The 17,489-nt window shown below is 42.7% G+C and overlaps 1 protein-coding gene across 1 annotated transcript; it reads right to left on the reverse strand.

Moving 5' to 3' along the window:
- Positions 1–1,220: 1,220 nt before the first annotated feature.
- ZC3H15 (zinc finger CCCH-type containing 15) lies at positions 1,221–10,676 on the reverse strand. The gene is made up of 10 exons (XM_050340132.1): positions 10,491–10,676; positions 8,957–9,058; positions 6,781–6,892; positions 5,821–5,973; positions 5,049–5,140; positions 4,673–4,855; positions 3,882–4,028; positions 3,572–3,676; positions 3,211–3,337; positions 1,221–2,740 (listed from the first exon to the last, which is right to left on the reverse strand). The coding sequence occupies exons 1-10, from the start codon at positions 10,566–10,568 to the stop codon at positions 2,547–2,549; spliced, it is 1,293 nt and encodes a 430-aa protein (XP_050196089.1). The 5' UTR covers positions 10,569–10,676; the 3' UTR covers positions 1,221–2,546.
- Between the last annotated feature and the right edge of the window lie 6,813 nt (positions 10,677–17,489).

A 17,489-nucleotide genomic window follows, 5' to 3' on the forward strand; every position in this document is an offset into this window, starting at 1 on the left:
TCCAACTCTCTTCCAATTCTCATCCATGTTATTCAGGGGGTATTTACCCTTCAGGTGAATATACATGGGGATATCTGCATATGAGAGCAATTCCTTCCTCTCAGCTTAGGGCTGTAATAATTTCACTGTGAGGAAAACAAAGACCTAAAACCTTTCAGTTCAGGTGTTTGATCACTCTGCAGTTCCAGTGAGTTATTACAAAGCAGCACATGGAACAGGAATAACAAACACTGCTTGTAAAACTCCCAGGTAGGCTATCTACAAGATATATAAGCTTACAAAATATTTAAGCCTGCATTACTTACTACATCCAGATGGTTTTTAAAAAGGAGCATCAGCATTGCAAAAGAATTAGAACTCAGCATTCAGAATGTCTGAGACATAGGGTTTGTTTTTTTTTTGACACTTATTATTCCACGTCTGACTAGAGAACTGTGAAAGATGAATAAACATATTAATTTGTATGTGTACATTCTTTCTGTAACCAGCACACCAAAAAAAGCTCAATCTATTATGACAATACTGGGCTGCCAAGACAAGTATCACTGCTTGGTTCAAAGTTTATCAATAGTAAAACCTCCCCTTGATAAAAAGCAGCTGGGGAGCATTGTCCACTAAAAAAAAAAAACCAAAACAGCAATATTTCTATTACAAACAACTCATAGATAATGTAATATTTAAGGCCAGTTTTTACCTTGAATTTTTAACCAAATATTTTCCTGAACCCAGTGTGTGTGTCCTGAACTGAGCCTTCCTGCTCCTGGAACAAGGAAACACCCTATTTTTGACCCCTAATAACCGGACAGTCACTGAAATGAAAACACTATTATTTTAGGATCCAGATTATATCTCATTTTTCCAGAATTGACTCAACTCACTTGATTATCAGGCTAATTTGGTGAAGTTTGCATCAACAGGAACAGCTCAGTGATGTCATACCCAGGTGGACTCCCTTCTAATGCTGAACCAACTTACCTGCACAAAGGGGTTGTGCACCACAACCAGGCCCTTTAGACCCACAAGGACCCCCTCTGCTGCTCATCTGTGTTTTATTAGCTGAAATTAGTACTGCAAAATGCAAATAAGTAACACAAACACAATTTTGGCCACGGTTTAACCTATTTATATCAGGGAGGCAAATCAGCACTACACAAGTGAGTATGAGATGCAATAAACCAGCCTTTCAGACACAACACATAGAAAGCCATTCTCGTCCTCGATAACGATTAAATTACCTTTATTCCCATTTAAAATATACAACTTTGAAAAACTATGCAACGTACATTCAAATGAATTGCATTCCCAGGTGTCCTGACAGCCAGCAATCCCACTGCTGGCCAGTGTAACACAACAATCAACACTGTTTATTTATGGCCACGGGAGAAAAACCTGCATAAATAAATATTTCCACCTGATACTGCAGCTTTTCCTTAAGCACTTACATTTTAGAAGTCAAGTTTCTTGTGGGCCTCTTTCTCCCAAGTACTGCTTCTTGTTCCTAAAGGAGAAAACGAATTCCACAAAGATCCCCAAAAGGGGAAAAAAGGTCTAAGTCAGCTAATTTAGAAATAGCATTCAAGACACAAGAGTCAGAAATAACCATTGGAGCAGCTATTCCCACCCAAAAGCAGTTGGGGAAAGCTCTTTAAGAACGCCTGGACTCTTAAGGGCCTTTAAGGAGTAATTTCAAAGCTTCAGGGAAGTCGATACAAGTGGTATCTTTAGCACAACAATGTTGTTGCAGATGTTTCTGGGAGCGTGGCAAGGAGACACGACCTACATCACCACCACTGGGAAACCCTCATGGCAGGGACTGGATCCTTTGGGAAAGGCCATCCCGAGGGGTGGAGGCCTGACAGTGAGTGCTGCCCTCGGGAACACGGCCCTGCACAAGCTCCTGCTCCTGCCAGCGCTCCAAAGGCCCTCAGCAGCTTGGTACCACACCCTAACTTAGCAGAGAGAAATCAACACGGGTCTTTTAAAGTTGATAGTTTTTTTATTTACAGATTTATTGGCAAAAGGTGACGAGAAAGTTTGAAATATTTTAAACAGAGGGCACCATATTGTACTGTCTGATCTATCAGTTGAGAATCTTCAGCATCCAGCCGATCAAGTAAAGCTAATCACCACGGAAAGAAGCATCATCTGCATCAGCTCCATTACAGTGTCCTGCCTAAACACAATCACTAATAAAAATGCCATTTCTGTGAAGGATGAATACTTGGATCTTTATACTGTACCTGGTGTCAAATTGCCCACTTGCACAGCACTTAACACTTCTTACTTTTAGTTGAAAGTTCTAATCTCACTGCCTGCAAAGTCAGCTGTCGAGTAATTCTGACCTACTCTGAAAGTTTTACTGCGAGCATAGTCAAGACTGGAGTAGATGAGACCGAAGGAAAACATTCCTGGGATACCACGTGCCCATCATATTCAGCTGCATACCCATAAACATCCTGTTTAAGAATTCTATTCAAAAAGGAGAAAAAATGTAGTCAGTTTTCACTTTGTCACATAGATTTAATTCCTCACTGGAGCTTTTTAGTTCATTCTTCTAAATCAAGAGTGTTTAGTTCTTCTTCTAGTTCATCCAAGTCCTCTCCAGTAAACAGATTTTCATCAACTGGGACAGCATCAATTACTCCATTTTCCAATTCCCCATCTCCATCATTGTCTTCCTCTAAATCGTTTTGCTCGCTGCTGTTTACATCACCACCAGAAGCTTCACTTAATTTATTATCTGAAAATAAACACAACTCTTAGGCACTTCAGTGTCACAGGTTTCCTAATCACCAGTTCGAATCCACAGTCCTACTGAACTTGCTTTCATCAAGTTTTGAGACTGTGTAGAAGTTGAAATTTTAAATTTGTTTATATTTGAAATTCATGCAGACTTAGATTGGTTAAACTGCACATGCCTGATTAACATGCAGGTCTGGATAATCAATTATGAAAACAGGTTAAAAAAAAGAATAACTCCAAGCCCCACACCCTCAAACTGCTATTTTCCATAAACACTACCTTGAATTTAAACTTGAATTTAAGAAAGTAAGTGCATATAAGCCTTTCCTTTAGTAACTACATGACATGTACCACTAACAGAACCGAATTATTGGTTTAAAAAGGGTGGGGGATTAAAACTGCCATCTCCCTTTTGGCAGTCTCCCAAGTAACACCCCTGTGTTAGTGATGCCCCAGGGCAGAGCTTACCATCCTTTTCTACCAAAGTGTAGGTGCTGAACCGCTCAGGACTAGCCACTGTAATCCCAGTCTCCTCCACGGCCTTGGGGACATACAGGTTCAAATCCACATCATTTATGCACACAGGGTCTTCCATCTGAAAAAATAAACCAGGGTGCTCTGCATGAATTGCTTTTCCACAGAAGTCCTCACTTCTGCACAACTGCAACAGCCTTTTCCACCTTCAGCACGGACATTCTGATCAAATCTACTCTGTGACGGTATTAAATTAAGAACTGAACTTATTAATTGCACTCTAAGAGTTCTCAAATGAAAAGCTTTCAAATTTGAATGCTACTGAAGCGTTACTTGATTTAATCCTGTTCTTTACCTCATCATCATCTCCTGCTCCCTGAACATAATGGGTGTCATCTGCTTCTTCATCGTCTGCATCAACCAGCTCTGGCCGGAACTCAAACACTTCACGTCCACTAATCTGTTCACAGGAAAAGAAACCTCCAGTTATCACTTCAAGGAACTTATACTACTTAAAAAAACCCCAAACAACCCAAACCACAAAAAAAAGACATGGAAAAGAAAAGGATCCAAAAAACCCACCAAGCAATTCCAGGCCAGCTACCTTATTACGAAGCTGTATTTACTCCCTCTTCTTACATTAAGAAATGGACTGTAGAACTTACCACCAATGCTTTGCCAGCTTTAAAATCTGCTTTCCTCCTCTCCATGTCTTGCTCAGCCTTATCAATTTTTTCTTGTCTTTTTCTTCTCTTCCAGGCAATAAAACACTCTAGAGTAATTTTGGTAACGTTTGGTCCTAAGGCAGCACGCTGTCAAGGAAAGAGACTGATTAATGCTAGAAACTCTTTCCAAAAAGGCTACAACAAATCAAAATGTAATTACACTTGCCCAGAAAGTAATAGAAAGCATTTCTTTCTGATTCTTTCTTGACTCTTAGCACTGTCAAACCTGCACCATCATCTTATTGTTTGACTCAACATGTGATTTTCCAATTAGTGAGACACGAAAGTTGACAGGGAAAGTGAAGGAGGAGAGAAAGCAACAATAACAGCTCAGTTCTTGTCACAACCACACTGCCAAGCAAGTGGGACAGAAATAAGCAGAGCAGCAACACCTTCAGAAGGCCTTGTTCTCTCGGGTGTTGCTTCCCCATTGGAGAGTTATGGGAGAACTCAGGAGATCGAGCTGGGGATGTGAAAGGCCCCAGAAGCCTTTGTTGGTAACAGATAAATGAGAAATAGCAGTAAGAAATAGAAGCCTCCTAAAAAAAGCACAAGCAACAGCTGCACATGCTGCTATAGTTAGTTAGTTCTATTCACTAGGTAAACAGCTCATACAGCTGTAACAACATCTTAATTAATTAGAAATTAGCAGGTTCTTTCCACTTGCCTCCTCAGAGCAGAGCAACAGTAAAAACAACTACCACCGAAAGGTACCTGTCTGACAACTTTACCTCTTTTTCTATTAGGTCTTCTAAGGAGATTTCATCTTGCTTTTCCTCCTTCTTTTTGTCCTTTTTTAACACGAAGCCTGGGGGCAGGGCGTGGCGATACATGCAGTTGTCTCCTCCTCCGGGACAGACCCAAAACCAGCCGTATTTGTTGTTTTCAATGGCATCAAGGAAATATTTGCAGACCTGGATAAAAACAACAGTGGTTAGCCCTGTATTCTCTTATCATCCCCAGCGTTTTCCACCACAGAAGTTCAGGAATCCAAAAATCAGCTGTACTCAAAACAGAAGGAACAGGTGAAATGCGTTACTATTAAAAAAGTAAATATAGAAGTGCAACTGATTATTAGAATTATTAAAATAAAGACAGACCACCTACTATTTGGGTTTTGGGTTTTTTCTTTTCCGCCTCACCATGCTTCTTGTTCACCACTTCTTCCAGCTTCTTCTCATCCCAGTTGTCCATTGTATCTAGAAAAAGACAACAGATGGTTTCACAAAAACTCCAGATACTGAACACTGCTGTCAAGCTGCTTTTCTGCCTAGTAACAGTTCTAGCATGCAATTCTTCTATTTTAGCTAGCTTATACAACGGAAAATAAATGCAGGCTCTTCGAGTTCGCAAATTCCCCAAGGCCGCCCACAAGACAATTTCTCCAAAAGCCTTAGGAATTTTATGTTTTGAAATGCATGGAACGTGTTTCAGTTAAAGACTGAGCAGTGTGTCATTCCACCTGTACAGGACTCAGCATGGACAGGGGAAAAGAAAGAAAAAAACAAAGGTAAGGTTGGAGGGCAATGTCCAGAAGGTCAGGTCATATAACCTGAGCATCAAAACAGATAGAGAAACTCCAGTAGCTCATCAAACATTCTGCTTTTGCTCTTAGGAAACAGCAACTACCAGAAAGATCAAACGCTGTACAGCTTGCTGCTTGCACAGCATAATCCATCACACGCCATTCAGCATCACCTTCTGAAGAAGGTCTAAAGAACACCTGTGGACACGCTTGGAAAAGGCAGTTTGCAGTGGTGCAAGGACGGGCTGCCTTGGGCTCTTCAGTATCACAACCTCGACACAGAAGACCCTTAAGGTTAAAATTCCAGTTTCAGAAGCAGAGCAGCTGGGCAGTCATTTTCTAAAAGCGCTCTACCTTTCTCAAGGTCTTCATCTCTGGCGTCAATGTAGACACTCCGCTTCTCGCACTTCCTCTCCAGAGACAAATCATGAGAAAACTTGCACTTGTCCCCTTTAGTGCACTGGCCTTGCTTGAAGAAAGCACACACTACAGATTTGGGGTCAGCACCTGAGTGGAGAAAGGGTTTATATTTTAATACTATTTTTTAGCAAAAGCTATATATCAGAAATCCCAAGAAGAATACCTAGGATTTATGGAGAATGAAAATGCCTTCTTAAAATAACGTCATACTTTCTTTTATTGCAAGATATTTGCATTAAGTATCAAAGCTGGCACTTGACTATTTAAAGAGATATGGACAGCAGTGTGCCAGAGCAAATTATTCATTTACATAATACAACATATAAGAGATCACTGGGCAACTTCTTCCCTATTCACAGTAAAGCACCTTCTGAATGTTACCAAGGAAACACTAGAAAAAAATAACAATTTAACCTGCACCCCTTCATACCACTTTCTTCAGTAACAGAAATAAGATGGTTGTTCACAGTCCCCAAAATAAACAACTTTTTATAACAGAACAAACAATTCACTCAATCTAACTACAGTATAAGTAAAAATCATACCACTAAGGAATTATTTGAGCTTTGGGAGGCGATCAGGAAAAGCAATGAAAGCAGGTAGAAATGCATTTATTTAGACATGGCTAAATGAGAAATAAATGACTTGCAACACAAGTTTTCTGTGAAGGCAACAGTTACCTTACATTCCTTGCACTACCTGCATGTTCACACTCCCCTGAGCAGACAGGCTGCTTTAAACACCAGCACACACACACACACAATCATGCCACACCCCCAGAAACATCAAAGTATCTTCAGCTGCCCACTCAATATCACCTGGTGGTTTTGCAGGGTTATTCTACCCCAAATAGCTCTATGAATAAGAATATAAAAGTAGAAAAATCAGTCATACCTTTGCTAATTTTCTGTGCAGCAACCACAGGCTTGAAGAGCTCATTTAATTCTTGCAGCTCCTTTTTCTTGTCTTCTTTTTTTAATTTCTTCTCACTTTCCGTTTGAGCAGCCTAGAACAACCCCGAACTCGAAGTTACAAATGCAAAATCAGAATGCCAGGACTCACTTCCCAAGGACTGTGTGTTAAAATAGCCAGTCAAGTTTATGGACAAGGAAAAAAACCCGACTGTGCCTCACCCTTCTTGGATAAGCCAGAAACACTGTTAGATCAGGTATGAAAGGAGGTTGTAGCCAGGTGGGGGGCGGTCTCTTTTCCCAGGTAAAAAGTGACAGGGGGAGAGGAAATGGCCTCAAGCTGCACCAGAGAATGTTTAGATTGGTTATGGGGGAAAATTCCTTCACTGAAAGGAATGGTCAAGCATTGGAAGAGGGTGGCCAGGGAAGTGGTGGAGTCATCACCCCTAACAGTGTTCAAACATGTGTGAACATGGTTTAGTGATAACACAGCAGAGTTCACATCAATCTCAGAGCTCTTCTCCACCCTTCATGGCTCTGTGATTGTTTGACTCTGATCCTTATGGGAAGCTGGTGGGACAGCACCACTGTACGAGTATGGAGGGGACTTTTTTCTGAAATACAGTGCAATATTAAAAAAAGGAGCTTTGTTCTTGGGGTGCATTTCCCAAAAAATACACCAAATTGTTTCAGGAATCAGCAGCTTGGCCAGTTTTCACACTGAAGGTTAGCAAATGCTATTTTATATAACATGCAGACCCATGTGTGTCAACTATAGAGAGTGATACTTCAGAATGCTTTTGTTTCACCCCAGGGTTCTAGAGGCATGAAGATGAAAACAAACAAACAAACAAAACCACCACCAAACACCAAGGCCAAAACTCTGACAGCATTTTCACTTCAGGACACAAGGAAAATTGCTTTAAAACGCTTTCTTTCTCAGGCACAGCCCTAAGTGAAAGCTATTTCATAAGGTAAGAGAGGTATAATAGGGTGTAAGAATTTGGTTCTGCCATCCATCAGTCAATAGCTACCAGCATTTAAGAGAGAAATGATTTCAGGCTGGCTCATTTACACACTGGTATTCCTACACCTGCCACAGATCCAGGGATATCATGGACAAGTTTCAGAACTGCTTGAACACCATCGGTGTTTTTCAAGTGACATCAAGGAATCTCTTATGAGTCCTCATGACCTCAATATCAGCTTTACTTTCCAAATTGTACCTGCCATCTGTCAGTTCATCCTTCTGTCGCTCAAGGAATGCATTATGACATCATGAGTTTAGCTGGCACAATGTAATTATTCTGCAGGCTTATTCACAGAGCAGAAAGCCCTGTAAATAATTAACCACCAGCCTCCCCTGCACTGTGAGAATAAGAGACCTGCATAATTCCCATTATAACTATTTCCAATAAATCCATGTTTTCTGATGAGTATAATCTAACCATTGTACCTCATTTTATTTCATCCTACAGAAGAGCACAGTAGCAGACAGAGGCTCAGAATTTCAGTTTCTCAGACCAAACAGTTCAGCAAATAGATTCAGACTTGTTTCCACTTAAAATTACAATAAATACCTCAGTGAGTGGAAACACAAGCACATACAAGCCTATACTTTTTTTATCTTCTCCCAATTCCAGTTTTAGTAACAACTATTCTTTTTTTTTTTCATAATTGCTCCCTATTTCTCAGGTAAGGTGGGAATTAAAGTGAAAAAAGAGAAAGAAGGTACAACTGTACTGGGTTGACAGGCGGTATCCACAGTTTAATTTCAGGCATACCTTAAATTTAATTCCATTACTATCAGAACACTACATAGGAAAAAACCCCACCCCCTTTAGCTGAGTTTGGTTGGGGTGCATTTGTTTCCCCTTTTTTATAAACAAAAACTAAAACAAAACCCCAGATCAATAACAAACCCTCCCACTCTGTACCACCTTGACACAGGTACAGAATTCTCAGCTAAACAAGCTTTGTGAGCTCATTTATTAGGGCAGTCATAAAAAATGTGTGTTAGTGACATCTGTGCCAGTCACAACAACACGAGGCAAAGAACAGCTCAAATTTTTTCCCCCTCAGTACAGGACCATCTGTATGAACACTGCAACATGATCTGACTACACAGAAGGAAACACTGGACAGTAAATAATGCTTACCTGGCGTGGATTTTGCTGACCAAACTTCACCTGGTGAGTCACAGCCTTGATGAACTTCTGCTGCTTTGCACCTTTTTTATTCTTTAGGCCAAATGTTTTGTCCTAAAGCAAGAGATAAACACAGCCACGTGGATTACAAAGCAAAACCAAAGCCAACAACAAAAAACCCCACCCTTGCCGCTCCTTTCAAGTTTTCAGTGAAACACAGATCATTTCCTCCAGCAACACAAGCAACCCAAGAAACCCCTGCATTAAAAAAACCTGCATTAAAAAAACCTGCATTAAAAAAAACCTGCATTAAAAAAACCTGCATTAAAAAAAACCTGCATTAAAAAAAACCCTGCATTAAAAAAACCCTGCATTAAAAAAACCCCTGCATTAAAAAAACCTGCATTAAAAAAACCCTGCATTAAAAAACCCCTGCATTAAAAAAACCTGCATTAAAAAAACCAACTGTGCCTTGGATTTGATACCAACTTCGGGTTTTTTTTCCCTTCCAGAAAAAAGCAGCAGGTGCTCATCCAGTGATAACACTTCAGTTCAAACACACTTTTGGAAGCCCTGACAACCCAAAAGTCTAGGATAAAATAATTAGAGAATAGACAGCTCCGAGTTTCCAGTGTCACCCTGCCTTCACTTACAGCATATCCCCCATCAACACCAGCTGGTCTTCTGTTACTTTGTGCCAATCTGAGGAGTCAAAACAATCACTCGGGAAAGAAAATCCATCATTCACACACTTGATTTCCACTGTAAACGCCACATGGAGGATATAATCCCTCTGCAGTTGAATTATGTGGTTGAGGTGTTGTTAAGAACCAGGGCAAGCTTTTCCCCTTTCAGCTGCACGTCTTTGTAACAAACAGAATTTTCCCGTGCAGCTGGATTCAGCAGCTGGATTCAGCAAGAACCTCTGCAAGCCCAAAGCCAGGAGAACACAGGACCAACTGCTCTCACCTCGTATTTCCCAAGAGCACAGGAACAACATCCTGCAGCCTCAGGTGTAAAACAACACTCACACTGTGCAGATGTTCTGCCCTAACAGCTGAGCAGCTACGGTCTTTCATGCCAACAAATTCAGGTAAATATGTAATTGTCTATAACTGCTCTGCTTGTGCCCTCAACATAAATTCTTCCGTTGTCAGCATAAGGTTGGTGTGTGACTGTCCTAATAACCAAGACACACAGCCACAGGTACCCCTCCTGCAGTCTTTTTAAAATAAAAACACCTCGTCACACGGGTCAAATTGTAACGAGAAGCCGCGGAACAAACCACACCCGTGTTTTCAAGCTGAGCGAGGAATCAACCACAGGGTTGTGAGGGCTGGGAAGGACGCTCCGGAGAGCGCCCGGTCCAGCCCGCAAGGACACAAAGCGACACCTGGGCGAGCCGGGCTCGGGGCACACGGGAGCACGCAGGGCAGCGCCGCGGCACCCCCGCAGCACCCATCGCCTGGCTGCGGGGCCGTCCCGGGGCCGCTCCAGCCGGGGCAGCCGCCGGCAGCGGCAGGGCCGGGCCCGGGGCCTTCCTCACCTCGATGATCTTCTCCTTCTTCTTCTGGTCCGCCTTCTTGCTGCCCCCCGCCGGCTGCTGCTGCTTCTTGGGGGGCATGGCGGGGCGGGCAGGCCGGGAAGGGGCCGGGAATGGCTGAGGGAAAGGCCGGGAAAGGCTCGGGAACAGACCGGGAAAGGGCCGGGCCGGGCAGCGCCGCCGAGGCGCAACGGGAGCCGCGGGGCACGCCGGGAAGGCGCGCGGGCAGTGACGTCACTGCGAGGCGCTCCAGCCTTGCCGCCGTGGGTGCAGTTTCATCTCTTGGAGATTAATTAAAGTTTTTTTCACCGGGTTTAAACAGTTTCTGGTACAATCTGAGTCCGAAAAAAATTTATTTTAATAACGAGGCGTGTTTTTTAAAATTATCTCGTGGGCCAGAGGTAAAAACCAGGTTGTTTTAGTCAGTCACACGCCGCGATTCCACGGCAGCCAGGCTGTAATGTTTGCATCAAATGTGTTTTATTTGTGGCGTAATTCATCGTTATCTTCCGACCCGAGGGAAAAACCAAAAATATTCCCGCGTTGTTGCTTCCTCTCGTTGTGATCTGAAAGAAAAATAGCGGAAATGAGGATTATCATAAATAAAGCACATAATTAAAATATTAATCTATGTAAGCCTAAAGTGCAGTATTTTATTTCTAGGACGTTATACAATTGGGTTTTAATCTACATCCAGCATTACATTTAGAACCAGTTGAGGTTAGAATTATGAGCAAACACAAGTTAGAAATATCTACAATATTTCATTTTAAAAATCCCAAATAACCTTAGAAATATGAGGCTCAGCATAACTCAAGCTTCCTGTGCTTTTTCCACTTTCTTTGCCTTACCTAGACAATCATTCTAGTTCTAACGAACATGAATCCTTTTATGAATAAGCTGAACGAATGACAAGTGAATAATTAACTTTAAGTTATGGGTGTTTATGGTTTAAGTTATGGTGTTTATGGGTGGAGACCAAGAGCCCGTTGTGCTTTACCAACATTGTGTTTCACTACGGTACAGGTGCATGTGCCACAATTAAAAAAAAAAAAAAAAAAAAAAAAAAAAAAACCCCAAAAAAAAAGCCTGGTTTAATACACTGTACTGTTCTTCCCCTACAAATAAAAATCTAGCCCTGTATTTTTTCTAAGTGAGAAAATTAAGCAACTATGAACCTACAGTGTTGGGCTTGTTGATCTTAAGCGTCTTTCTCCAACCTAAATTATTCTGTGAAAGTGAGTAAAGGTTCAAACCTGTCAGAAAAAGCCTGGCAAAGACAACATGACACTGTTTCTTCTTTCCAAAGGCCCTCTCTAATATAGCCTAAAAAAGATACAGTGACATCATCAAGTCACCCCACCTTTCCCCAAGCTGCCCCTGCTTTCAGGGGAGGGTTTTATAAGCTAAAACCTGCCTTAATTGGTTAAGTCAGCTGGAGGCGCTCTGGCTGATGATGGGAGCCACCTGCATAACATTATGGCTAAATTCATACCCCGCGGGAAGGGCAGGGTATATAAAGTGTTCTTGGGGCAGCAGTAAGTGGTTTGTGGGTCCTACTAGAAATTTAGTGGATCGTGGTGGGATCTCCTGCCCTGGAGAAACCTGGAGAAAATCCTAGAGAGACCCCTCCTGGAGGCAGAGCTGTGGTGCTGGGTGAGTCATTCACACCTTGTGACCCAACCAGGGTTTCAGACTACTAACGTTCTGGTTTTCAATCTGTTCACCCTCAAAATGTTGAAGGCCGTTACAGGAACAGCCAGGAGGTGTCACAATTGCCCCACGTTCCAAGGATGTGTCACAGGAAATGGTGCTGCTCCTACAGTTTTACTTTCCTCATTTACAGAGCGATCACAGGGGCTCATAGGCTGCAAAGTCACGTTCCTGGAAAGTCATATGGTCAGAATGTTGTTGATCCGGTGTCAGTGGTGTTTGGCTTAGAAGCTCTTTGTAGGACTGCCCTTTCTAAGCTGATGGATATTAGAGGTATTAACAGCACTGGATGTTGCAAAGAAAGCATTTTCATGAACACTGACAACCTAAGTTGAAAATTCTGATCTTTAAAGGTTAAAATGGGGGGGTTTAAATGTTCAGAAAGTCTAAATACCTCATGATTTCCTAACTTACAAAACCGGAACTCCTGTGGTCCTTTATCCCACAGTCAAATGTGTTAAGAGCTGGCTAAGAATTGCTTACAGAACTGGGTGCTATGGGAAACAGGATCATCTGCCAAGACCAGCAGAGCACCCCTCTGAGTGCTTTCATTGTTCAGCTGGCAATAATCATATATTGATGAATATATTATGGATGACCAAAATAACCAGTTTGGTAAATGATGCAGTTGCTATGTGGAATAACTGGACCACTGAGTGAGTGAGATTTGTTCTTCGTAGAAATCTTTCGGCTGTAAGTGAAGAAAAGCAGACTTAAAGTGAAGTGTCTCCATTAACAAAGCCCAAATCCTTGTACATGGAAATATGGGGGCAATGGTTTGCTAGAGCTCAGAATTATTCCCTCTCGTGTTTCCCAGTGTAGACATACATCGATAGTGAGTGCTCAGAACTCTCTTTGGCTTTACACCCAGTTGGAATAAATTTAGGTGGCTTGGAGCTAATTTAAAATGTTAATAGAGTAATAAAATTCTATGTTTTACTTTGATAGCCTCAGAAATCATATCCAGTAGTTAGAGCTTGCTGCATGTGTGCATGTGCTGTGTGTACACAGACCTGTTCTGAGCTGGACAGGGAAAGAAAGGGAAATGTGTACACTTTCTGTTGATGTCTTTAGATTTCTTTTTTGTAATGCAAATGGGTTTTCAGGTGCATTTAAGCACTGGAATAAGCCACTGGGCTCTTGTTTAAAATGTGTTCTATTTGGGAGCATTTGTGAGCTTCTTTGAGAGTGTGAATTAGGTGAACCAGCAACCCAGTAATGACATTCTTGAGTGAGCTGCAATCTGTCTTTTCTTTTTACTTAATACTGTAAGGACGTTAATTTTCCAGCGATAAGTTTTCAAGCTGACTCTTCATTGATCTCAATATCAGAATGATAGAACAAGTAGATCTAACTTGGTCCTGTTCTGATAGCTGTAAAGTGCAGTGGGTGGATCAGCAGTGACAGAAAATTTATTCCAATAGAGGGGCCATTTCAAATGGTGTTGTATGTTATGAGGTTGAGGGAACAATAGTCATGAGTTGTTGCACTGAAATTAGCTGTCAAGATGCTCCAAATCAATGAGGAGCCATCCCCTTTTCCCTCAATGCAGGAAAATTGAAACCAAGATGGTAGAGGAGTGTCCAGAGAGTAATGAAGAAGTTGAGAGTGAGAAGTGTGGGTTTTGGCTGAGTCTTGACTTTTGCTTTCTAGTGAGAGGCTGTTCCTGTGGTAACCATGGATTCACCATTTGGTTGCCAGGAGGCATCTCTGGTGGGAATCTTTGGGGTGACAGGCAGTTGCTATGGTAGCAGTGGGTGACTGGAATGTTTGGGGTGACAGCCTGTCACCAACCTCTTGTGCTGGGCATTCCCCAGAGCAGCCTCGTGGCTGAGTGTGGAGGGAGCCCTGAGGAGGCTCCCCAGGCACAAAATGGGATCTCCTGCCCCGGGGAGCCCCTTCTGCAGACAGGGCTGTGGCGGTGGGTGAGTTACTCTGACACTGTGACCTCACCAGGATTTAAAACTCCTAACTCTCTGCTTTTTCTACCTGTTTACCCTTAAAATGTTGGATGTCATTACAGGACCAGAAATAAGGTGTCATAAGGTATCGCCTTTTTGTACCAGGAAGGTGAGACAGAGAGCAAAGGAGATAGTTTCCAGCTATATAATGAAAGTAGTGAGAGTTTAACAAAGGAATTTGAGACTTTAGGATTCAGAGGGAAGTTTAACAGGGGAGATCCAAACAGATATGAACCTACACTTCATTCCCTGGTGAATTTTGTCATGTGACGCATTCTTGGAACTTGATATATTGTACCTGGAACAGGACTGGTGCCAGTAGAGGGATGTGGAAGGAAGGTGTCTCCAGAAACAGTGGCATGGTTTTCTCTGGATTTGTGCTAGTGTAGCATCAGCTCCCTGTCTGACATAACCCAATTGCACCCTGGATCCTCTCAGATGTTCTGTTGATGTTTCAAGGTTTCTGCTCTGGGTAAAATCCTTTCCCTTTTGGGGAGTAGAGGGAAAGGGAAGGAAGCAGGTAGCTGCCAACACCTTCTCAATCTCTCAGCGTGAGAGGGCGGGCGAGAGATGGGAAGGACCCCGCTAGCCATGTTAGTGGAACGGACGTGGCAAAGCCCCATTTTCCTGCACTCCGGGCTTCTGGGCTGGGCAGGATTTTGATGACTGTGTTGTGTTGGGAACGGTCTGTGCCAAGGAGGAGCCGGCCACAGGCACGTCCATGTGGGAGCACAGCGATGGGAGGCTGTTGTTGCCCAGTCATGTCCATGCGGGAGCACAGCAATGGGAGGCTGTTGTTGCCCAGTCATGTCCATGTGGGAGCACAGCAATGGGAGGCTGTTGTTGCCCAGTCATGTCCATGTGGGAGCACAGTGACAGGAGGCTGTTGTTGCCCAGCCGCGCTCCGGGCCGAGGCGGGCGCCATTTTGTGGCGCCTCCCTCCTCCTTCACCTGAACTTGCAAGAGCGGAATTCGATTTTTTCCAGGGCCAGCCTACAGCCACAGAGTGTCTGGCTACGGGGATTGCAACCTTGGCGAGGGTGAGTTGTTGCAGGGCCGGCAGAGAAGGGCTGTGTGTGCGGGTTGTGAACAGTTCCCCTCAGAGAGGTCTCTCCGCTGGCCGCCCGCCCTGAGGGGAAAACGGGCGACATGTTGTACCCTTGGGCTTCTGAAAGCAAACACCGACGTCAAGGTGCCAAAGACCCGAGCTTTCGAGGGAAATAATTTTAATCTGTGCTTGCATCTGTTTGTTGTGTTAGAATACCACCTTTTTTGGGGAGTTTCACATCTGGTTAGAGGCATTCCTTTACACAGGAGGGTGAGGGAAAAGGTGGAATCGGAGGCCTGAGAGGCAATTCAGTTGAGATCAGCAGGCATCTCTTACTCTTTAAATCCTGTTCCTTGACAAGAACGTTGCCTTTTCCCCACAGAGATGCTGGAGTCAGGACTTAAAAGAGCATCTTGTTGGGCAGTTGGAAGGAGCCATAATTGTTAGAATACTCTGTCCATTGTTAGAGCAATGTTATATTTACTGCAGTAGCAGTGTGTCTATCAAAAATGGTATTATAGAGGTAACTTGCTTTCATGGTGTAATGCGCTTGATGAATGACATTTCTGGTACTTCTGTGATTTCTTTTTTTCCTCAAATGAATTTTTTTTAGCATTCTTGTAGGTGGAAATAAGTATTCTTTCAGCTGGAATGACATCCTCTAAAAAGATGTTGCTGGGTCTAGACAAGCTTGAGTTCTGTCATAAGGGCATTCCAGGCTAGGATATACAGCAATTAATAGCATTTGTTATTTTCACATTGTTTCTAAGACGTGCAGTGGGATCCTTGAAAGAAGCTCAAGCAACAAATAGGTAAGACATATATAAAGAAAGTTATTTAATCTTTTGTCTGTCACTGTTTGCCATCATCTGGCTCTGTTCCTCAACCCACAGCCAAAATGAGAAGTTTATAAGAGCCCTGGATTTAAGTATACCTAAGTAATATTAATATGTTTTTGACCTTCTTCCCATTAAATGAGCACTGGTTTTCTTCACTGAGTTTCCCCATTGGAAAGGTTTGTGGTGACTTGTCATATAGGTAGTCAAGCCTAAACCTAGATGACTGTAAGAAGAAGTTATTCTCCAGTTAATCGGGATTTGTTTTAGGAAGGTGTAATCTGGTGATATCGACACTAAGTGGATCATTAAGTGAAACACTGTGGGAAATAACATGTCTTGCTACACAAGTTGTATTATTTTTGTGTTTAAAAACAGCCATTTCTCAGTCACACAGAGTTGCTGAAGGTGATTTGAGAGAGGCATCTCTCGATTGGTGAAATCACTCCAGGGTTAGTGTAACCTACAGTTCTGGTGATCTCTGCTGGGTATGAACTTGCTGCTAAGCTTCTTCCTTAAACTAGATATGTCTTGTGCTGTTCAAGGTTTTTTCCCCTGGCTTTTCTCAGTGTTTACTTTTTTTATGATGCACAGAGGAGGTAGCTGCCTTTAAAACCAATCTGCTTTCGGTCCTTTGTGCCCAGGAAATGGGAGGATTTATAATGTGGCGTTCTGAAAAGCTGTGAGATTTTATTCGTGTACGGCTCTGTGCAACACCTTGTTTTGCTTTTGTTTGTGTACAAATGTAATGAAACCTTTTTGAAAGCAAGACTGAGTAGATGCCAGCTTTCCTGGGAGGAGGAGGAAACTATTACTTTGCCTTTCCCCTGGTAATTGTGCAGCTCTTTGGGGTGGGGAGGAAATGTGAGAATTTTTTAGAGGAGCTGTTGCAGTTTTGTTCAAGAACAGAGTCCTGCAGAAGGAGCAGAGTGAGATCAGGCAAAACTTGATATGGAAAAGGATGCTGGAATTGGGAGGATAGGCTGTATCAGTATTTTGATTCTGTGCTGAAAAACTGGTTAAGTTTTGGCTGTCCTCTATGTTCGATATACAGAGAGGATCATGGAACTTAAATCTTCAGCAAAAGGACGCTGAGCTGATTTTGTTTGAGCATCGGGAGGACTCTGTGCAGGGTGTGTGAGAGTGTAAGTTAATTCCCAGGGATCCAAAGAGCATTTAAGCGGCTGTGCTTGCTCAGGGCTCGCCGTGGGTCGTTACAGGAACAGCCATCAGGTGTCACAGTTGCCTCACATTACAGGTCCGTACAGTCAAACTCTGCTGTCATTTACCGTGATCACAAGGGTTCACAATTCCTGAGAAGTCATAGGATGCCATATAAATGTCTATGAATTTTTAAAATAAATATTAACTTTAAAAAAATCTTTTCACACCAGGAGTGAGGGACTGAAAGGAAAGGATAGCTTCTTTCTGTGTTCGAACTAGT

The sequence above is a fragment of the Myiozetetes cayanensis genome, unplaced genomic scaffold (genome assembly GCF_022539395.1).
Source record: "Myiozetetes cayanensis isolate MyiCay16 unplaced genomic scaffold, myiCay2020 scf9, whole genome shotgun sequence".
NCBI classification, from domain to species: domain Eukaryota; kingdom Metazoa; phylum Chordata; class Aves; order Passeriformes; family Tyrannidae; genus Myiozetetes; species Myiozetetes cayanensis.

Excerpts from the sequence above, each read along its gene's own strand:
- ZC3H15 (XM_050340132.1), bottom strand. The coding sequence starts at position 10,568 with ATGCCCCCCAAGAAGCAGCAGCAGCCGGCGGGGGGCAGCAAGAAGGCG. Across the intron at positions 3,338-3,571 it reads GAGCAGGAGATGATGATGAG|ATGGAAGACCCTGTGTGCAT; the intron begins GTAAAGAACAGG and ends TTATTTTTTCAG. Across the intron at positions 2,741-3,210 it reads CACTTTGGTAGAAAAGGATG|ATAATAAATTAAGTGAAGCT; the intron begins GTAAGCTCTGCC and ends GTTTATTTTCAG.